General features: G+C 49.1%; 1 protein-coding gene across 1 annotated transcript; it reads left to right on the forward strand.

The window, feature by feature from the left end:
• Positions 1 to 5,244: 5,244 nt before the first annotated feature.
• LOC138723335 (tudor domain-containing protein 5-like) lies at positions 5,245 to 20,949 on the forward strand. Its single transcript, XM_069862281.1, is given in 15 exon segments — positions 5,245 to 5,512; positions 5,568 to 5,708; positions 6,269 to 6,330; positions 6,726 to 6,788; positions 6,790 to 6,922; positions 7,587 to 7,718; positions 7,721 to 7,999; positions 8,741 to 8,868; positions 11,648 to 11,871; positions 12,746 to 12,931; positions 13,652 to 13,781; positions 15,171 to 15,338; positions 17,097 to 17,243; positions 19,257 to 19,461; positions 20,789 to 20,949. Coding segments are annotated over 15 exon segments (2,427 nt in total).
• The last annotated feature ends 1,536 nt before the right edge of the window (positions 20,950 to 22,485 follow it).

A 22,485-nucleotide genomic window follows, 5' to 3' on the forward strand; every position in this document is an offset into this window, starting at 1 on the left:
CTCTGGTGATGGATGCGCCTGCAGCCCAGAAGCCAACGGTGTCCTGGGCTGCGTCCAAAGCAGTGGGACCGGCGAGGGAGGGGATTCCAGCCCTCTGCTCCGCTCTGGTGAGACCCCACCTGGAGCCCTGTGTTCAGCTCTGGAATCCCCAACGTGCCACTGACACAGACCTGTTAGAGCGAGTCCAGATGATGGATCTGAAAAATCATAGAGAATTCCCCCCCAGTCTGGATCTGTGCTTATGGCTTCTGGAGGTCCATGGTGCATCATTGCCTTACACAGATGCCTAGAGCTTCCTTGGACGCAGGGCAACTGCTGTTGCCGAAAGGGATGTAGGAAGCTTCTCTGTTTGCAAGAACTGAAAATCCTTGTGCTTCTGATGCTGGTGACCTTAGCGAGTGGAAAATGAACTGCTGGGATTTACTCTCTTTTGTCCCCACAGAGGGAGCAGTGGCTGTGGCAGAGATGTTCTGTGCAGTGGGACCGGCGAGGGAGGTGACTGCGGCCCTCTGCTCCGCTCCGGTGAGACCCCACCTGGAGCCCTGTGTTCAGCTCTGGAATCCCCAACATGCCAGTGACACAGACCTGTTAGAGCGAGTCTGGACGAGGGCTACAAAGATGATGCGAGGGCTGGAGCAGCTCTGCTGTGAGGACAGGCTGAGAGAGTCGGGGTTGTTCAGCCTGGAGGAGAGAAGGCTCTGGGGAGACCCTAGAGCAGCTTCCAGAACTGAAAGGGGCTCTGGGAAAGCTGGGGAGGGACTCTTTACAGGGGCGTGGAGTGACAGTACAAGGGGGGATGGCTGTAAATTGGAGGGGGGACGATTTCGATTAGGCAGTAGGAAGAAATTCTTGGTGCTTTGGGTGGTGAGGCCCTGGCCCCGGTTGCCCAGGGAAGTGGTGGGTGTCCCATCCCTGGAGGTGTTCAAGGCCAGGTTGGAAGGGGTTTCGAGCCACGTGATCCAGTGGGAGGTGTCCCTGCCCTCGGCAGGGCGTGGAACTGGATTGTTCTGTGTCGGTGACTTACTGAGTGGAAAATTAACTGCTGGGATTCATCCTCTTTTGTCCCCACAGAGGGAGCAGTGGCTGTGGCAGAGATGTTCTGTGCAGTGGGACCGGCGAGGGAGGTGACTGCGGCCCTCTGCTCCGCTCTGGTGAGACCCCACCTGGAGCCCTGTGTTCAGCTCTGGAATCCCCAACGTGCCACTGACACAGACCTGTTAGAGCGACTCAGTCTGCTCTCCCAGGCCGAGAGGGAGGCAATATTTGAGGGCACCTCATTTCCCGCCTGTGCCGGCAGGGCTCTCTCCGCCTGGGCACATCCGAGGGATTTGTCCAGTGTGTTTGGCAGAGGCCGAGCAGGGAGGCTGTTACCTTGACTCCGGCTCAGGGCAGAAAGAATTGCTGAGCGTGGTCTGGTTTTGAGAGAAAGTAATTTTGTCTGATTTTGAGATGTGGGACAGGCTCAATATCCAGGAGGTCACTGTAACTGACTTTGTCTCCCTTGTAAGTGAGCGTTCCCTGTTGCACTCCAGAAGATCTATTTAGGGTCACTGATTTCAGGCTAGGAAAGAAATAACGTTCCAAGTGCCTTCACTGTGAGAGGCTACAGACCTTTTGTGTTTCCAGCCCAGGGCTCTCCTGCTGTCTCCAGGAGTTGTGTGAACACTGCTGACCCAGTGGTCTTGCCCGGAGGGTGTGACAGTGGTTCCTTAGGCTGCACGTTTGTTGTGGGTGAAAGCATTCCCTAGTGTCCTTTCCCAGCTGGATCCACAGCGTGGGTCAGTGTGGAGAAGGAGAAAGAATGGCGATTAAAACTTCTTCCCTTAGTCCTTCCGTGCGTCCTGTCTCTTTGACATCAAAGCGGGAGGGGAGATGAACTTTCTTATGGATGTGATACCTTGGGCATGTTTTAACTCCATGGAATTTTTAATGGATTTGCTTTGTTGTTTAGTTTTCCTTTCAGAAACGTGTTTCCAAGGAAGTCTCTCAGGAGTCAAGGCTTGGCCAGTTCCAGGGATCGAGACAAAGCAAACATTAAAGAACAGCAGTGCCCGAGTACATTCTTGGTGTCCTTTCCTAGTAGCATTGCACTCCTCGTCCCCTGCTGTTACTCCTTACCTCCTCCCCCTACAGCTCCGTGGGGTCTCAGCATCTCCGCTGCTCTTCACGCACACAGAATCACACACAGAATCACCAGGTTTTATAACCAGCTGGGGAAGGGGCTGGAGAAGAGGTCTTAGGAGGAGCAGCTGAGAGAGCTGGGGTTGTTTAGCCTGGAGAAGAGGAGGCTGAGGGGAGACCTCATTGCTCTCTCCAACTACCTGAAAGGAGGTTGTAGAGAGGAGGGTGCTGGCCTCTTCTCCCAAGTGACGGGGGACAGGACGAGAGGGAATGGCCTCAAGCTCCGCCAGGGGAGATTTAGGCTGGACATTAGGAAAAAATTCTTCACAGAAAGGGTCATTGGGTGACGGAAGAAAATATGGGACAACACGCAGTGATCAATATGATCCAAGTGAAGCCATTTAATCGAAGTTCCCAACACATTTTATACCCTACTTGCTGAAGCAAGCCATTGTTTTACAAGCTGATTTGACAATTCTCCATTTGCAACAAGTAATCATTAGTTACAATACATTATTATGTTTTCCCATGAGAAATAGCTGTGTGAGCATTTCAGTCTACAAATTGATAGACTACAAAGTAACAAGTCAAGGACTACCGAGGAAAGCTTCCCCTGAGAAATGAGAGGCGTCTAGGGTAGAACGACTCTCTATTGTTGCAAAGAGAAACCTTGAAGAGAGTGTGTCATTTACAGCAGCTGCTGCTTCTGCAAAGTTAGCTTTAATTGTGGTGCAAAAGCTGTGAGGCCTTATGCTAAGGTGCCTTTGTTTCATTTAGCATAAGCTGCTCAGTGCTTGGGGTGCTCATTAAATGTCCTCTGGTTCGTAACCATCCATCAATTGGGCACTGGAACAGGCTGCCCAGGGAGGGGGTTGAGTCACCTTCCCTGGAGGTGTTTAAGGCACGGGTGGATGAGGTGCTAAGGGACATGGTTTAGTGTTTGATAGGAATGGTTGGACTCGATGATCCAGTGGGTCTCTTCCAACCTGGTTATTCTATGATTCTATGATTCTATGACTGGTACGTGAGGATGCCCCTGGAGCTCAGATGCTCGTGTGAGCAGAGAGACGCGAAGGGGGGGATTTTTTCCACTTCCCAGCCACTTGTGAGGGGCCTGGTTTGCGCGGTGCCCTTGCTGTGAAAAAGCCGGCAAGCACTCGCAGAGAGAGTATTATGGGAGCTCCGAGTGTTGAGGAGGCGACTCCAGGGAGCCGAGGGGTTGGTTAAATACAACGTGAGCCGGATTCCCCCTTGTCAGCTCGGTGGGAGCTGGTTCAATGGATCGCTTCTCACGCTTCGGATGCCCCTCAGCTGAGCTCTTGTCCTGCCGCACCCCCAGCGGAAGCGGGAGCAGCACAGCCTCCCTTCCCTCTAGAGAGCTGATGGACCTTGCAGGGAAGTGCCAGGCCATGAAGGCTGCCCCTTCCTCCTCTTCCCTTTCCTCTCAGCTCAGAACTAGGGACAAAATCCTTGGTTACCTGTGTGCGTTTGTGTGTGAGTGAAATCTCACGCCCGGGGCTGCACACGGGACCCAGCTTGTTCCCCTGTCCCAGGAGAACCTGCCTGTACACTGAGCCCCTTCCCGTTTCCAGGCTCACCCTGCGCCGTCCTCCTGCCTGTTTGGTTTGAGGACGGGGACGTTTATGTCTGTCCTTGCTGCGGAGGTGATGGATTGAAAGACCAGGCTCTAGGGTGTCAAGGTGCATCTGGCCCTGTGAAGGGGAAGGGATGACACCCATGTTCCCTCAGCCACTGCTCCTTACGCTCTATATTTTTCCCTTTCCAAAAAACCAGAGGCTTCTGGAACCATGCGCAACCCGCTTCACGTCACACGCCTGGGCTGCCTTCCCTCCTGCGTCCAGACCAGGACCCGCTGGTGGCTGCCAGTAGCCCAGCTCCACTCCGAGTGACCAGAGGCGGCGTGGGCCCCGTTTCTGGGACAGCTCTCAGGAATTGCCTCTCCTGCTCTGGACAACAGGGGAGGGTTTCGCATGCAAAACTGCAAAGGAACATACGTGGGCTTTAATTAAGAGGCTGCTTCTGTGACGGGAAAAGGCATTAGAAGCCACTGGCCCTAAGAGGGAGCAAAGCCCTCCCGTCTCCTGTGTAGCTGTGCCTGCTTGGAGGGCACCAGCATGTGAGCTTCGGTTCCGCACGAGGAAGGGGAGTGACGCAGCTGGAGGGATCTCAGTAACCACCTTACCAGGCCCTCTGGCTTTGCCAGGAAGGAGACGCCCACGTCGGAAAACGATGGCTCTCTCATACTCCCGCACTACCTGCAGGGGAAACAAAAGCTGGATGCGCTGCAAAGGGAGGGTTTCAGCAGGTGTGAGCTGCCGGAGTTACCTGTCCCTGTGTCCCTTTACCCCCGCAGAGGACCTGACACAGAACTGCTGGCTGGCCTTGTGTGTGAGCAGAGAAGGAGCAGCCACGAGACACCCAGGATTTGGGAGAGCAGCCCATGTTAGAGGGGCCTGGGCTTTCCCAGGATGAGGCCAGCGTTCTGCTTCCTCAGAGCCTGGCCAAACTCAAACATCCTGAGCTAAAATTTTGCGTGCTGGTTGTTTGCCTCCGAGGGAACCGTGTGTGCATGTGCTCACCCCTGTGAGATCCGAGGGATGACACTGACACCCTTGTTGAGAGCAAGATTCACGTGAAATTTCCCCAGAAGTGGGAACCAAAATATGCCTACTCGTAGCCACGCTAGAAATGTGAGAAAAGGGGGAAAAGAGGGCAAATCCATCGGTACCTGAGAGACCAAACTCTCTTAACATTTTACATTCAAAACCTATTTACCTGCTGCTGCAGTGCCACTCTCTCTGGGCTGGGTGTGCTGAAGGCGATGTTTGAAAGTGAACAGACCTGCAAGCTGTTCAGCAAAAGAGAAACCTAAGCCCTTGCCTGCTGATAATTCAGCAGGAGTATTTGAGAGGTAGCGGAAGATCCCTGTGCAGCCCTTTGTTGCAGCAATGTGCGAGGAAGGAAAGTCAAAATTAACGATGGGTTGAAGAAGTGTAAATAGAACCTTAGACCCAGAAAAAGCTTTATGCTCACGTCCAAAACGTGCCGAACCAGTGAGTTACGTCCACATCAGACACCGACTACTAAGCCTGGGGAGGCCCCATGACCATTCTCACCTTCATGCAGAACCAGACAGAAACGGGGAAGGTCATTATGATGAACAGGAAAGACAAGATGGTCAGAAGCCACTCACAGATGCCCAGACCTGGAGACTTTACTCCTAGGGAGAAATACAAAAGGACCGTGTTAGCAGAGGCCAGCTCCCAAAATACCGACAGCCTGACAAGCGCCCGGGCCCGTCAGCTTCAGTGTTGGCCTTTGCCTAAACCCGGCGCGTGTGAACCATTTGCTCTCCCTGGAGCTGGCTCAGGTGAGCAGGAGCTGCCAGGATGCACCGACAGGTTTCGTCCCCGCTTTACTGCCAGAAATGGAGCCGTGCTTCCCCGTGGGGCCTCGACTAGAGAGCAGCCTTCAGGCTGAAGACCTGCAGGCACCAAGCGGTGTCCAAGGGTTTGGAAGGAGCAATTTGTTGGCTGACCTGGGAGCCCAGAAGTCCGTCGGGAGAGGTGAGCTAAGGGCAAAGAGAAAGATGGCGAATAGGAAGTTGATTTCAACGTGCACAGCCTGAAGCGCCCTTCCCTGTCAGAGGATCTCAGGCCCTTTGGAACAGGAGTTCAGTCGCATCCCAGCTCCCTGATGCGGTGGGACCGAGCCGCTGGTGCTACTGAAATCTCCCTGCGCCCTCCAGCGGTCACACCGAGGCGTGGGGGCTGACTGGGGTGCTCGGGTCAAAATGACCTTCCCCATCTCCCCAAAGCCAGGACGGGGCGTCTTGACCTGGCTGACCTTTGTTGTGAGGGAAAACCTGCAGGTATGGCCTGGAAATAGATTCCTTCTGGGGTACCTAGACCCAGAGGGCGGACCAGCAGTGAAGTTAGCGTCCCTGCGCGTCTCCCACTTAGATCTTCTCGAGCTCTTCCCTTCTTGCCCCTTTGCCTTTGGAGCTCTCTGCAGAGCCAGCAGGTCTGGAGGGAGGTTCACATGCCAAGAACCTGCGTGATCACTCTAGCTCTACAGCACCAGGAGGCTGTGAGGCTGGCTGGGGTCTCCCGTGTCTCACCCCAAGGAAAACTGTGTCTGTGCCAGGCGGGTGCGATGGCACTCACCGTGCGGAGTTATTCTGTGGCCGTACAGGGTCAAAGAGCCCACAGCTTTCCAGCCCTTCCCCTTCCATAATCCATACCTCCCTCTTGCTGCTCACTGTCCAGCAATGCCATTGCCTCCGTTTCATTCTTTGAGGATTTACACTATTCTTTGCCTAAAACTAGTATATATACCCACTGCTTTTGTAAAGCGTGAGGCCTTTTTCTAGAAGGGCATCCAACTCAGCGCCGAATTGTAAACCAAAAATGTTATTGCCTTTGCCTCAAAGACTTGATCCTTTTCAAGGTTTTACCAGTGAATGAGTGTTTCCCACTTGGGACACAGGGGGGACTCCCCATGCCTGGGATTAGGGATGCAGGGAGCTCTGCGAGGGGCAAGGGGGCACGTAGGACAGAGCAAGGAGACCCCACGCCTGGAAGAAGGAGGTGAGGTCGCTGCTTATTACCGATAAAGAGGGTTTAACCCCAGCACAGCTGGAGAGGGGAGTACATGGCCATGATGGGCAAACCTCTCCCTCTACGTGACCTGGGCTTCCAATCCACCTTGGAGCTGGTGGCAAAAATGCCTGACGTTGTCAGAATCTGTCCTCAGGAGAAAGGCACGTTTATCCTCAAAGGTGAGGTTTTATTTCCGTAAAAGTGGAGGAGTTGTTTGGAACCTCGTACTGGTATGAAGCGATGCTCTAAAACCAGGAGGTGCAGAATGAATTGCCAGAGCTGTAGGTCATGTATCTCTGTCACTCTTTTTCTCATATAGCTCTGTTTAATTTTTTTGCCGTTGATGTTTTTTGCTGTGTCTTAATCTGCCTTTTTGTACCTTTCTCCTCCTTCCTCCTGGAAAATAACAGAGGCTTCCAGTTCTTTTTGTACATTTTGCACTCTGCTCTTGGTTTAGAAACTGCAGTAACGTTTCTATAGGAAGTTCAGTCTGTATCAAAGAACTTTTATCATTTTCCCAACAAAACTTGCAGCAGATGAGTTTCCTTTTGTGATCCTGTATCCAAGAATTGGACCCGCCTTTCTGCTTGGATCTGGATTTCTAGGGATGAGGGTGCAGGTTGGTTCTTGGCTGTTTCATCTGGTTCATTTCAGTTCACAAAGGGAGAGTAAAAGTTACCCTGTTGGAAATGCGATCTAGCGTGATTGGTTTTGAAAGACACGCCTGCTTCTGAAGAGGGTGGGGAGAATAGGAAAGAGGAGGACCTTTGCTTGTATAAAGCTTTCAGTAGTTTGCTGTCTTGGTAATCTCATAATTTATTTATTTCTTTCTTTCTTTGGTAGCCATTGCAGATGAGACCACCAAAGGTATTGCAAAACTGGTTGCCAGGCAGGAGGAAAGTGTTAAGTCACGAAAGAATGATGCTGTGAAGGCACGTGCTGCTTTTCCCTCTAGGAACACAAAGTGTCTCCCTCGCAGCCAGCGACTGGGAAGGCTGAGCTGCAGGATCTGCTGAGTTCCTCACCACTTCTGCTCAGGAACTTTGAGAGGGCCTATCGCAGACGCTTTGGCCGGCCGTTCCAGTATAGGCGATATGGATTTGTCTCTGTATTTCAAGTCCTTGAAAGTGTGTCCGATATCATTGTTGTTGAGCAGACAAAAGCAGGTTCCTTGCTGACCCTGAGGAAGTAGCTGGAAGGTGAGACAGCGAAGGAAGAGGTGCCGCACGGTGGGGCGCACAAAGAGGTGCCAGAAGGTGAGGGAGGGTATTATTTAACTGGAAGTATGTAGCTGCCAAGCAGCTGTGTTTCAAGTGATGTTGCTGCCTTTCCAGTAGCTGTCGTAGTCCTGGTTTCCCTAGGCTTTAGCGCAGAAGGGCTGCGAGGTACTGTAGAAGCAGCTGTTACAAGGGTGTTGTTGTGGTAGCAGAGAGCTTAACTGGAAGTTTTCTACGGTTTGCCACTGTTTTTCAGTGCGAGGTGAAAGAAGGGATGTTAAGCCCCTTTCTGAATGCGTGTATAGGACTGGAATTTCTAGTAATTCCAGGCAACAGGTAATAAAACTAGAAGGATCTCTGGCACGTCGGCTCCGCAGGCTGGTAAAGCCTTCCAGATGCGCTTTTTGAGGCTGAAGCACTAATCTGAAAGGCATAGCTATACTGCTTCTCTGAAGAAGAGCCTGTAGATATCCTCAGCGTTCCCCTAACAACTATGAGAGAAAGCAGAGGATTGCATAAGGTTCCTGCCAAATGCCTGACTTTTCTTAGCATCATTCTAGGAATTTATTTAGCCCTTGTCATGCTTGCAAGAGCAAGTGTGTTTTATTTTGCTTGAATTTATTAGTACGGCGAAGGATGCCTCTCAAGCAAATCCCCGTGACTGTGGGTGCTACAAGAGATGAGGAAAATGGCACTAGTACTTGTACGCTTTCATGGCCAGGTGTATTCTCCTTCTGCTTAATATGTAAATAAAGAATAACAACTAAACTCTCTTTACAGCTGCACCTGCAATTGAGATGCCTCCTTTGGAACCCATCCGTGATGCCAAGTGGTTTCACCTGCCGGCAGAAGAGAAGTCAGAGCCGGTGGAAGGACAAGCACTAGATATGAGTGATGTCCTCAAACAAGTAAGTGGCAGGATGAGTGATCTGTAGCTTTGTCATGTCTTCGTCCAGGGGGTGATAATTTTTTTCACTGCTTTTGTTTTTGCTTGGTTTGTATTGTTGATGCACTGTTGCTTCCAAAAAAAAATTGTACCTAGTTTAGATGAGGCTGGAGGTGACCAGAGTCATACTGACCTGATATATAACTCTATGTGCCCTCCAGCCTAGGTCTTTTTCTTGTCTCTTTCTGGTCTTGAGATCTCTGTTGGAGATCGTCCAAAGCCAGTAAAGCATAATCTTGTTCCCCAATAAGAGTGGAGACAATTCTTTTTGTGTTCTTAATAGCCTTCTTCTGAGAGTAGCTGTGTGGCATTTCCCCTGCTGCAGTAGCATGGGTTTAAGTGTCTAGCAGCTACGTGGCAGAGCTGAGGAATGGTCCTTGGAGACCTCAGTGCTGTCGTTGCCACTCTGCTCTTTGGTTGGACTTGAAAGTTTTGTTGCTGTTGTTGTGGTTTAGCAATGTATTTTTAGAAAGGGATGGAGAAGTACAGAGGCTCTGACCTGCCAGACCTGCTTGGGAGAATTTCTTTGTGCCCCCTCTATTTTTTTTTCCTCTTTTGAGCATCTTTAGGCCTTTGTTTTCTCAGGAAAGTTCTCCTGCTGCGAATTATTTCCTCTGCCAAGCTCATCTGGTGGTTCTACACAACTGTACAGTTGGAGTACCTAGACAGGGAAAGGGTTGCAGGGATTCTTTCTGAATTTGGTGTGCTGTTCACTTAATGAACTTGAAAGCTTAGGGCTACGAGTCGGACTTTCTGCGGTGTTTCAAGAAACATACCCTTTAGAAAACTTTGGCAGGCTCTTCTGATAAGACCTTGTCGTCTGGTGGGATGAAGTCCGTGGGGAATTTCCCTAGATCAAACAAAGTCTGCTTGTGGGAAGGGTAGAAAAGGGAGAGAGATGGTCCACGTAGCCCCATTTTTTTCTTGTTATGTGTCGCAAAGGGAATCTGTTTAAAGATTCTAGCAGGGCGAGTCTTGGAACGTGTTTGTACAACTCGTGTTTGCCATGAAGCACCAGTTTTGCTGGTTTGTTTTAAAAGTGCCCTAGAGAGGAGGAAAGTGAGCTGGAATGTGTTTGGGTAGGCAGTGAACCAAGATTTCAAGATGCTGCAAAGTCGAGGGGAAAGATGCGACCTGATTCCTGGCCTGCTGTAAGGTATGGAAGTATCTGGTGATGAGACGCCAATAGCGAAAGCGTTGTAAGGGACAAATGAGGGACAAGGGCCGAGTCAATCTGCTCGGCCCCGAGAAGGGTCAAATATATAGAGCTGCTGCTCTTGGCAGCTTTTTCTTGCCGTGCCGAGCAGAAGGAAAGTTGTCATCCACACCACTCTTGGCAGCTGCCACTCTGGCTTAAGGCAAGGAGTTAGCCAGTCTTACGAGCCGTGCCTCTTCTAGGGCTAGTTTTACAGTGTGTTCGGTTGTTTACCTTTTTCTTATAATTTTCTTGCTATTTTGTGAAGGTGTTTTTTAAGCAGACATTTCTACGTCTTTCAAAGAAGTGTCTGTTGTCTCTGCCAACGTGTGAACTACGTGATAAACATCACGTGTGCCCGTAACAGTCTGACACGAGGAGCTTTCATGGAGCAAACCTGTCCCTTGGCAATATCACTGTTGACTGGCACTTCTGGGAGGAAATCCATGAAATGTAAGGGGATTTTAGAGGTGCTGCTGCTGCTCAGGCAAGAATTCCCTCAGGTACTCTTTAACTCAAAAATGTTAACTGCCTGGTTAACTCAATGTTTTAGTCAAAGTTTTTAACAAAAAGAATTCAAGGGTGTTCTTCCTCGCTCAGTCTGCAGGAGAGACTCTAATCTGCTTTTTTAAGAAACGGTTCGAAGGGCTAGTATTGTCTCTCGGTTGACTGTAGCCGTGTAAGCAGTGGGGTGTGCTGGAAGACAAATTTCCTGTAAGTTGTCTGGTGTGTGATGCAGTGGTAACTCGTAGCATATTCACAATGAGTAAAACTGGAATAGTTTTGACTTCTGGACGCTGGAGGAGTGCTGTTTGTTGGCACAAACCGAATCTCTGGAGGCAGTGAAAGTAGCTGATGTCTGATTAAGGTTTCCATGCACGCTGGTTCAAGTGGAATAAAGTTTACAGCAGCTAAAGAATGATGCAAAATTGCAAGCTGTGCCAAGAACTGATGTACAAATTTGCCTAGAATGAGAAAAGAATAGGATTTGTAGCGTTTGTATGTTTTTATCTTTTGGGAAATAGCTCTGGTGTGTGTGAGATGCATTTGTGCCTTCTGTGTCTTGAATTGTTTTCAGCTAGTTTTTCTACTTCAGTCATGTGCTCTTTCATGGGGACAGAAGATAGAAACAGCATCTTTGGGGTAAAATCCAACAAGCAGGTGGGTTTTTTTGGTGTGAGTTTTTGATTTTTTTTTTTTCTCTTTATCAGTAGCCATTCAATATCTTTGTCTAAATACATAACGTGTCATCGGTTCCTCTTCTTTATTCCTTGAAGGAATATGAGGAAGGTATTTTTGTTGCACCCCTCTTTACACTGGAGGGAGGAAAGAGAGAAGGAAGGTGGAGGGTGTGAAAATAGGTGTTAGGATCCCAGGGACAGTTTTAATCCGAGTTTGCGCTATTTGTTGGGATTCTCTGATCTTCAGTAATTCATGGGTTCCCAGGAAAGCAGAACTACTTTTTTACCTTAATGCAGAGGCCAGTTATGTGTGTTCAGGGCGTAGCAAGACTTCTGAGCGCTACTTTCCTCTTGTCCCTTTGTAGTGTCAAGATTTAGATTTGAAGCTGTCAATCTTCAATCTGGCAACGACTCCAGAAATTCCCCCTGATGCTGTTCAGGACAGAAGCCTTTGCAGTTTCCCACCATTGGAGCGCTTGTGTTTGGTGGGAGTCTTTGTGGAATGTATAATCTCTCCTAGCCGGTTCTACATCCAAGCGTGCCACGCAGAAACATCCGATAAACTCCAGGATATGATGTTTGAGATGAGGTGAGGACGTGCTATGCTGATTCTGTGCTATTACCTGGGTATTTGCACTGAGGGAACAGGGCACCCGGCTGTTTGTTACCGTCACTACAGGCTTGACTTCTGGATGTGGAGATGCCAGTGCCGTACTAAATCACATAATCATAATGCTTCCCCATTCCTTTTATCTAGCAAGCAGTAAGTATCGCTAATAGTTTGGCTGTGTCCTAGACGGCCTTAAACTTTAAAAGCCTGGAAAAGTTGTGGAAAGGAACTTGAGGGTTCTGTATTGTTGACATTGCTATTGCTGATGTGCTTGGTTAAGGCTTTTACTTCCCTCTCCAGCACTTACCAAAAGCAGCAGGTAATAAGCGTTAGTCATATCTATATTTGAAAGCAAAACCCCATCAGTGGGTTTGTCTGTCAGGTACGTTGTGCGTTTGGGACTCTTCCACTACGCTGCAGTTGCTGTTAGTCGTGTGCCAAAGTAAATACTGGATGTCCGTGGGGCAACCGTGTGATCGCAGGCTGCAGACAGGTACTGTGTGTGTAAGCCAGGACTCCGGAACCTGGCTCGTAAGAAGCCCTGTGCCAAGTCAGGGTAATGTTAAAAGTGAACGACTAGAATGGCTGTATTTAGTCGCTGATTAGCGCCCATTAGTTAACTTTTTGTTGGACCCCAAGAATACAATTTAAATGTTAAAAGTTTAGGTTTGTGTATTTATTGTCACTTGGTTTAAGTAGAACAGAAACATAAACTATCTATTAGAACAACTCCTGAAAATCCGTCTCGTGGAGGCTTTGAGAAATGAGGATTCTTCTGAACCCTGAAGTGTATTTCTGTTTATCCATCTCCTGCGCCCTACCAAGCACAGTTTTTCATTGTGATCTCTGGCAGACACTGTTACTTGAGTAAACTTGTTTCTGATCGTTCTGTCATGCCTGAGTCTTCAGTACGTCCTGGACAGCTTTGCTGTGTAACGGTCTCAAAATGGTGGTACCGCGTTATCATCCACCGCGTGATCAATGACCAAGAAGCAGAGGTGTTCTACGCAGATTACGGAAACCTGGGAATCGTCCGAAGGTTTGCCTGGAAATGGTTCTCAGGATTAGCTGTTCCATCGCCTTCCCAGGGATGAGGGTGAGGCTGCTGGGCCTGTCACTCTCCAGGAAGACGTCCCACCACACGGGTTTCCTAGAAAGTGTCTATTTGGATTTTTTTTCCCCGTAGCAGTGCCTTGCAGGTACTTCCTTGCTTACATGTTAATGCGTGAGGTGACGTTAAGAACAAGATCTGCGGTGCAGATCACTCCAAGCCCTTTGCTTATCATCGCTGTGGGCTAAACCCTTTCCTCTTCCTTTATTCACTCTTGCCCCTTTCTGTCCCTTTCGAGCAAGCTCCCTAATCCTCTTCCCTGAGTTTTGTGAATGGAGGTAAACATCTCTTGAACAGACATCCTCCCAGTTGGGAGCATTTGTGGTGTCAGAGGTACTCGTTCTCCTCTGTAATTCAGTACCTTCCCCATATTTGCTTCTGCCCTCTCATTTGCCTCTATTCATGCCTGGCCATAGGCATTCTGTGTTTCAAAAGTGATTTTTCTCTGTCCATAACTTTCTTATCAAAAGAGGTTATGAGGAGAGGATGCTTGGGCAAGGGAAGGCGTAAGGGACCAGTTGTTATTGCTATTTCTGCTGTGCCCCTTCTCTGGCTACGGAGTGTTTTCCAAAGCTGCTGTCGGGCTTTATTCGTAAGCACAAAATGCGATATGTGCCTCTCTATTCCTAAGCTGATCTTAAAACCCAGAAGAGGAGGAAGTTCTGGCATTTGTCATCTCTTCCTGTGTGACGCAGCCACTAAGGACGATATCTACTTCCACGCTGTCTTGAGCAGTAGGGGATGTGCTGACATCTGTGGGAAGAAGGTTCCTTCCCAGGTCAGGAGGGAGGCGTGTGCTTCTGACAGGAAAGGCAGGGAAAGGATTGGTTGGGTGCCTGTAGTGGAGAGATCTTTACCTTGAAGCAAGTAGTTTTGTGAAGAGCAAAACCGGTATTCCCTGCTTCCCTGCAATTTACTGTTTTGGGGCTGTATCCCACGGTGTCTATGGTGACGGCTTTCTTTTTGGTTAAGGTGGAATTCGATGATACAGCAGAGATGTTCTGGTTTAGCAGAACAAACTCTTTTCATCCTGACTTCTAAGAGTGGATTAGAAGGTTTCGGTACGGATTTTTAAAGTGGATTAGCTTGTTAATATTGCCGAAAAGGAAAATAGATGTTCTGAACATGAGGCCAAGCTGGGATGGAATTGAGGAGTTGTATTTGTAACTTTTCTAAACATTGTTAAATCCGGTAGGTTTTGTTAGTCATAAGTTGAGGCCTCCGAGTCATCCAGACCATGAGAGCAAGTCCATTAGATGTTACTGTCTGGCTTCAAGTAGCGCTGCATAGAATCGTAGAATTGCCAGGTTGGATGGTAGAGTCCAACCATTCCTATCTGCCGCTAAACCGTGTCCCTGAGCGCCTTGTCTGCCTGTCTTTTAAACACCTCCAGGGACAGTGACTCAACCACCTCCCTGGGCAGCCTCTACCAGTGCCCGATGACCCTTTCTGTGAAATTTTTTTTGTCTGATATCCAGGCTGATGTCCATTTTTTCTGCTAGCCAGTGGCACGGGCAGTTGAGTGAGGAACAGGGTAGTTAAATAAATAATTTTGGCCTTTCCTGCTCTAGGCCCCGGAGATTGGTTGTGCCGTTAAACTGAATTATAGATATGGTCTTGGCTTACAAAGTCTCTTTCTTTGCTAGTGACATGTATAGTGCTGGACGGTGTAACCAGGGTAGATTGCATGTTGTGCCTTGAGCAGAGATTGAAGCTGTGAGCCAGCACAGAGAGCATTTATGATTTAGGCCCATCAGTGTTGCCTGAATGTCTCAGCTCCGTTTCAGCAAGAAGTCTGTGGATACGAAAACCTTTAGAAAGGTGCTGCAACAGTTTTGTATCTCAGCAGAAAGTCAGGCTTTGCAGCCCGGAGTGCTCGTATCTGTTGTTTCGTTTAGTAGATGCAGAATGCGTATTTTGGCAGGATTAAATCCAATAATTGTCTTTTTGCGTGTGCGTGTTCCATTTAGCGGGTAGGGGGCTATTGCTGGGTGATTTTATTGCTGGAGGGAGTTGATTTTCTTAGTAAGACAATTTCTCCAAGAATTCAGAGCTCACTTGTGGGTGGTGTGCTTCTTTGTAAAACCCATTAGAATTCTTTTTATTCTTTATGGTGGTGACAACTTACTTTTCTTGACTCAGCTGTTGGGGTTTTATTTGTTCGTAGGGATTTGAGGAAGTGAATCCTTCAGCCTTGTATCTTGAGCCCAGCAGAAAGCAGGAGAATGCTGAACCCGTGGAGCCACACCTTCGCTCGCAGCAGGAATCTTTGAACGTAAATAGTGACATAGCAAGCTCGAAGCTGGATGAGGATGAACTGTGGGAACAGGTGAGAGTTTGGCTGCGGTGTGACTATCGTTCAGTGGAATTGGCTCCAGGGATCAGTAGATGTGTTGGCTTAGTCCTATGCAGTGACTTGTGGAGTGGTTTTTTTTCCTTTGCTTTTATAAAAAGCAAGCAGAACCGTGACGTAACAACAATTACACGTGGACCATAAATACGTCCGTCGCTGCTTGACCTCTGATCCCTTTGCAGACGTCAGGGAGTCTGTGCTCAGTGAGTTCTCCAACCTTCCATACGCACCATCGTTTTTGAGTTAGAGGGAGAATGGACTCCAAGAACTCAGACCAGTACCAGATCCCTGAGATCAGTTTGACTTAGCAGTTTCCTAGTTTGCACCCCAGGAGCCAAGAGGTGGTGTGGTCTCCTCTAGTGTCTCTGGGGTTTGGCAAAGGATGTGTAATAACTCGGGGTGTCATTTACGTGTGGGAAAGGACCAGAAGAACTAGTGATGTCTTGTTTGCCTTAAGGGTCTCGCTCATTTTAAACTTCTCCGAAAGGAATCCATTTGCAGTCTTGGTTGTTACAGGGGTTAAAGTTGTACACGACTGGAGTTTTTTTTAAAAGTTAACTCTAAAAGCGACCGCTACCCAGGTCTGGATACTGCTGTACGCCTTTGATTTCAGAGCAGGTTGAAGAGAGGAGCCCTTTGCTATTATTTAATGGATGAAAAAGAATGATGAACAGAGGGGTTAAGCAGGGAGTAAAATCCAGGTCTTGGGCGCAGTCTAGCACGGTACCGTTAGAAACACCAGGGGTATTGTTTTACAGGTCACTCTCTCTACTTTTGTGTGATTTAAATTGTAGTTTTTTCATGACACATTTTACTACTGACGCCAAGTAACTGTCAGCTGTTGAAGTGTTCAGCAGTGGGCCGGCTCCAGGGCTGTTTTTCTGACATTCCTCTGAAACGTAAAAACGTAAGAGTTACTGTAGTGTCGGTAACTTGTAAAGCGGTCATTTTAGACAGGTTTTATTTTAGCCAACTGTGTGTCTGGGCTAGGGAAACTATAAGCTGCACGTGTTGGATATTGGTGGGCTTGCACTGTCAATACATCATCTGAACTGAAGGTCCCAAACATCGTCTTTATGTGGGAGAAATGAATGTGACCGAGACTCTGCAAATCTGAGTTTATTGTGATTTTTATGGTAAAATCTGGTTAAGTGCAGCAAGATCCATGTGTGTAAACGTCAGACAGAGCTGGCAATTTGGAGACTAGAGGAATGTTAAGTGCCTTCAGGTTTTCTTCTGTTTTGAAGGGTCTTAGAATCCTTTTCCAGGAACAGTAATCCTCTCTTTTCTGCTATTCTGTTTAGTTGCTCGAAACGATTCCTCTCCTCCTCGGTGCATCACCGATGTCACCATCAGTATCAACTCTAATAATTGCTCAAAGTGTTTAGAACTGGGATGAAATACGTCTGACTCTTGGTACTGCTCGGCTAGCGTTTTCTGGGAACTCCTCTTTGGCAGTGGGGAACTCCCTTTGTGTTGTCCAATCCTAGATTTGCCTTGTCAGGATTAACTCGACCCCCTCCTCTGCCCTTAAGTGCGAAATGGCTGGACGCTGAGTTGTCTCAGCTGTGCTGTGTGAAGGCACTTCTCCATGGTGAAATTCCTCAGAAGGCAGCAAGCAATAACCAGAAAAGATTGCTCAGATAAAACTGTCCTTTCCAGGTGGTAAGTTTTCCTGTGGAGTACAGAAATGAAAGTGGGAGTCAGTAGCTTTCCTTGCTTTGTCCGTCTCCTTGGCAGTGGCACCTCTCTGCTGAGGAGGAGTTAGAGGGGGATGTGTGGCCAGCTTTGGATGAAGCCAGTGTCCAAAGCACAACGGACCGAGACCCTGAACCTGCACAGGAGGATACAAAAGAAAGTCCTCCAGAGCTCATCGCAGAAGCTAAGGTGAGAGCCCTGAGCAGAGCTATTGCAGTTGAGGAGGGTTATTCTTGGTTTTAGGTTGTGTGAATTGCTTTGACCTGTGGTTTTTGTTTTGTTTTTTTTAAAGCGTCTGGCATGGCCTCGGGGCTGTGTTTTCCTCCTTGCTGTTGTTTCTGGGTGCTCGACTAGTGCTCTGCTGGTGCATTGAGGTGTGGTGGGAAGCAGACTACTCTTCTTTCTCTTTCATGCACAGTCCTGAGGGTTACTGGGAGTCATTGTGGGGTTTTCCTGGATCACTCAGAGGTCCCCCCTGGGTTAGGGGGATGGGTTTGAGAGGGTGGCATTTTGGGCTGTGCTTTGAGGCATTGTGTGGCACCAGTAACACAACTTTACTGCTTAAATAGTGGTTAATGATAATGGTAATGAGTCTGGCCGGGCCTGCAGCATGGCCTTTGGCCTGCGCTCTCCTTTGGGTTCAGCAGGGAGCCGGTGTCACTCAGGGTTTGTCGAGTCACAGAAGGTGTTATAGAGCTGGAAATGGGAGTGTGCCTGCAAGGTTTTGGATAACCGCAGCTCCTTACCCATCTGGAGATTGAGAGTGACTGAGACAAAGCGCTTTGTAGAAGGACGAGGGGGAAGTTGGCTCTCAGATAGTCTAAAGCAGAGCTGGAAGAACTGGTGGCGCTGGGAGATGTTACCTGAAGGGGATGGAGGGAAAGCAAGCTGGAAAGGGACCTTGAGAGAACGAGAGAGGAGGGAAAACCTCTCCTAGGAAGCGTGGGGAGAAAGTACAGTGAGGTGAGATGAGAAGTAGGCAGATGAGCAGATAGCAATAGGGTCCTTGTGAGCTGACTTAAGTACTTCCCCACAAGTATTAAACGGCGAGTTCCAAAGCATAGGGATTTGCTAACTGGAGCAGAGAAGGCCTGGCTACTCCCTGCTCCTCAAACACTCTCTAGGGTACCTGCTCTCATCTGCCTCTTGTGTGCTAACAGACATTTTTAGCGTCCACCCTTGCACCCTGTCTGTTTCTGCTTTGCTGTGGAGTGGCAGTGATGCTGCCTGTCCCAGTGAGGATAGCATGGGTGGCAAGAGGAGGTGATAGTCATCTTTTACATCTGTTTGGTTCTTTTTTTTTTTTTTTAAACTCTTGTCCTAGCAGTTTTTATTTTTACTGCATGTCAGGTGGGGATTTTACAGTGGGCTGGTGGGTATCGAGCAGAGTCCGGTTGGTTAATTGGATTCACCTCTCACCCAAGTTATTCTGTATGGGTGTCCTATCAGCGCAGAATTTCTGCTGCCCAGCCGTGTAGCTCTCCGTGCTGCTTCAGGAGCACCTTGTGGTCCCCTGGGGAGGCCAGTTTATGTTGTTTAAATCCTTTTTTTTTTGTGAAAACAATTGTTTTTTTGTGGGCTAATCCTCTGAACACACTTCCACCAAAGTGTGAAGCACCTTTGAATGGCGATTCACCCCTTGTGAGGATGGATGGCTCTCTTCTGCTGCCTTGACAACAGAAGAAGCCTAGAGAGCAAGTACCGGATTTTTGAACAGCCGTACTTGGGCAAGGGGAATAGTTGCTTGTCTGTTGTTTCGCTATTTTTCTTGTCCGGGCTGCGTTAACAAATACAAATGTTGGCTGTATTACCTGTCTGTGGCCGAAAGGTGGGTAATCGTCCCTGGAACTTGCTTAATTTGAGCAAAAATGCAGAGCCACGGCCTCTGACTCTGTTCCCGCTCCCTTGCAGAAACTCCCTCTGCTGCCATAATTTGTTCTGCGTGGGGCTGCCGAGAGGTGAGCCAGCTGTTCGCTCTTTGCTAAGACATGGTGATTTGTATCTTGTGCTAATGTGTCCCTCTTTCCAGCTTGCTGTGCAGGAGAGCTGCCCTTTGGCCAAAGTTGTTAGTAATTACTGGTGTTTTGTTTTTAAATTATCCAGTTGCTCTCCTTCCAATTGAGAGAGGATACAGACCAGGGCAGCCGATGAAGCGAATGTACTAATCGTGCCTTCTCATGAGTTTTTGATATACCTTTGCAGACACTTCCCTCTCTTGAAGAGTCCTCAATACCAGTTGTCTTCTTCAAGTCGGTGGAAGACATTTATACCTGCTCCAGGCAACCAAGAGGAATGAGCCAAGATGACCCTGATCGGACAGAAAGATTTCCCAACGAGGCCCAACGTCTTGCTCTGCATCCCGCTGTTCTACTTATGGCAGCGCCATTTATGCTGGACGACCATAACAGTACGAATAGATTTGTCAGTAAACTTTGAACACAGCAGAAAACTGAGCAGCCTGTAACTGTGCTGCGACTCTTGCAGTCGCTGTTGGGCACCTTGGGACTAGTGCTGCTGTTTTGCTAGAACAGGTGGAAACGTTGGTGTTCCTGTGGGGTGGAGATACGACGATAGTAAATAACCAGGTGCAATGCATCGGTTTGGTCTTTCGTGGGAACAAGTGCATTGAGGGTTATTTCTCTGATTTTTGCTGTCTTTTCTAGACTTCAGGCTGTTTTCGTGCAGAAGTCTGTTTCTCCATGCTAGCCCGTGTTCATTTCATACTGAATCTCTGACTGCCAGAGGTAAGGGACAAAAGCAGTTTTTTAACTTTGTAAGGTCCCTGTGTGGGTGTTCGTCTTCCAAATGATGAAAGGATCCACCAACCTGTATGAGCTTTGCCCATTTTACAAGGCCAGTTGACTTGCCAAAGGCGGCGCCTGTTGTTTGTGCCTTGGAACGGATCTGTCTGCGCTCTCTGTGGAGTGGAGGCCCGGTTCTCTGGGCAGGAGCTACTCAATTCACATGTGACTTCCCCCCTCGGGGAAACGGATGGGAAATCAGATGTGAATTGAGTAGCAGCACTGGGAGGAGAGGGAGAGAGGCTCTCAGATTATACTGCGTTGGGCTCACCGAAGAGATGTGCAGTAGAAAGCCCTCTCGCCATGACCCGGTAAGGTCTAGGCAAAAGGGACATCAGTCTAAAGTGGAGCTCTGAGAGTTGCCATTGTTGATGCCGTCTTTCTTTTCTGTGTTCCTCCTTATGCAGGGAAAGAGGAAGTGAGGAACAGACTTGCCCAGAAGTGCCGAGGTTGGCCTGTGCGGTGCCAGCGGGCTGTGTGACCAAGCGCCGTCTCTGAAACTGCTTGTCCCTCCTGTCACGCTAGCTGCCTTGTTCCCAGCTGCTCGCTTAGCCACTTGCGGTTCCTACTTGCAGTGGTTCCCCAGCCTGAGAAAGAACTTGAGAAGAGGGGAAGAAGGCTGAGCAACTGCCAAGGAAGGCTGCCTGGAGTAGCAAAAGCCAGCGGTATGACCACGCTGTTATTTTCTTTGTTCAGAAGTGTTTAATGTTTCAGGAAAACAGTTTGATTTGGTACTGATTTATTGCTCTTGGTTGTTGTTCTGAAGCACTGCGTTAGAGTGTGACGTTGTGCTATATATCTTCTAAGTTTAGGAGAGGGAAGTGGACTACCTATCCCTCACTCCCTCAGTGCACAAGCAGTTTTGACGTTGTGTGGGGAAATGTTTTTTTGATTTTTGACTTCACGGATGCTCCACACGCTCCTTGCTCTTAGGAGAGGTGGTTGTATCCCAGCTGTGGCCTCAGTCCGTGGTGATGCTGAGAACTTGCCAAAGGAAATCTCCTTCCCCGAGAGAAGGATGCTCTGAATTGTTGATGGATCGGGATGCCACACCTACGAAGCATCGGGAATCCCGTGGTACAGATATTGAATGAGATCTATAAAGAATCCAGTAAGAAAAGGCTTGAAGCTTGACATTGGCCGTGTTTTTGTAGCTCTTTGCCTGTGGCAAGAAATCCTCTTGGGCCTGAGTTTATTAATGCAGAGAAAAGTTGTGGGAAGAGATGCGCCCTGGCTGCGAATGCTGACATTCAGCTGCTTTGCTGCTGCCTGGACTGTTCTTCAGGGCTTCAGGGGCCGCTCTGCCCACCCCGAAATGTGCCAGAGGTGTGTTTTGCTGCTGAGCCCCAAGAAAGGCTCAAGGTGGGATTTAACACGAACGCTGAAACAGTTAAAAGCCCAGCATAAGAAGTTTATTGATGGTCTGAGACGATCTTTAAAGCTGTCTTTCAACCCAAACTCTTTCAGGATGTTGTGACTATTTTGTTTTGATTTCAGCATTTGGGGGTGGATTTGGATGTGTGAAAGGGCTAAAAAAAAAAAAAGGCAGAGAGAATCTGGGGCTTCTTGGGAGGGGAAGCTAGTGAAGGAGATGGGAGCAGAGAGGTGGGGAGCTATGGCTTGAGCAGGCAGGGGCTGTACAACCCTGTGGGGAGGTTTCTGGCTTCAGACTGGGGGCTTGTCTCACACGTTTGTCGTCCAGCGAAGGGAGCGGATGAAAGGGAGCTGAGCTTGCTCGGAGCACCGGGCGATGGGGTGTTTGTCCCAACAGCACCCTTTCTGCTGCAGCACGTGGGACCTGGGGCTGGGCTGGGGTGTCCGAAGGAGACCCCCGTGTCCTCCCCTGCTTGTCCCCACTGCTGCCGTGTCCCTGCTGGGCTCCACAGCTCGGCTCCCTGCAGCATAGAACTCTTCTTCTGTGGGGGATGAGGAGCTGCAAAGACTGCTGGGTGGGCAGCAGCCCTGTTCCCAGCTGGGGTTGCCTCCATCCCCGTGCCCTGCCTGGGATGGAGTGGGTCCTGCAGCTGCCTGGAAGTGTTGCTGGGGGCTTTTGGGGACGGCTTCCGCTGCGGCTCAGCATGGGATGTCCCGGGAAATTGGGAACGGGGAGATTCTGTCAGGGTCTGGAAGACAGGGTGCGTGGACACCAGGGGCTTCTATGTGCAGCAAGGGAGCAGCCAGCAAGTATTAAGCAGCGTCGGGACATTGCCTGTGACTTGGGAGCACCCTAACCTGCCAGTCTGGGAGGGAGGAAGCATATTCTGGGCTGTTAGCACTGCACATCACTCTTCTTGCACACTCCTGGGTACCTGTTGGAGGCGGGCGCAGGGCTCTGCTGTGCTCCCATGTACCTTTGCTGGTGCTTCGCTTGTCAGGATAGCATGTTTTCCTACAAGCTTTTGCCATTCACGTGTCTGCGAGTGCTTGAATAGTTTTCCACGCCCTTTCAATCAAGAGAAAAGGTGCATCTCAGAGCATCTCAGCTCACATTTCTCATGCCTGGCAGGTCCCTGTTTGTACATTTGTTCCTTAAGGCACTGGAACAAGAGAAAGGTGCCTCAGGGGACTGTAAAGTGACTGTGACCCCTCTGGAGATGAAACCCCCTCTGGGACCCCCAGGACCCCTCTAG

This window comes from Phaenicophaeus curvirostris, chromosome 8 (genome assembly GCF_032191515.1).
Source record: "Phaenicophaeus curvirostris isolate KB17595 chromosome 8, BPBGC_Pcur_1.0, whole genome shotgun sequence".
Taxonomy (NCBI): domain Eukaryota; kingdom Metazoa; phylum Chordata; class Aves; order Cuculiformes; family Cuculidae; genus Phaenicophaeus; species Phaenicophaeus curvirostris.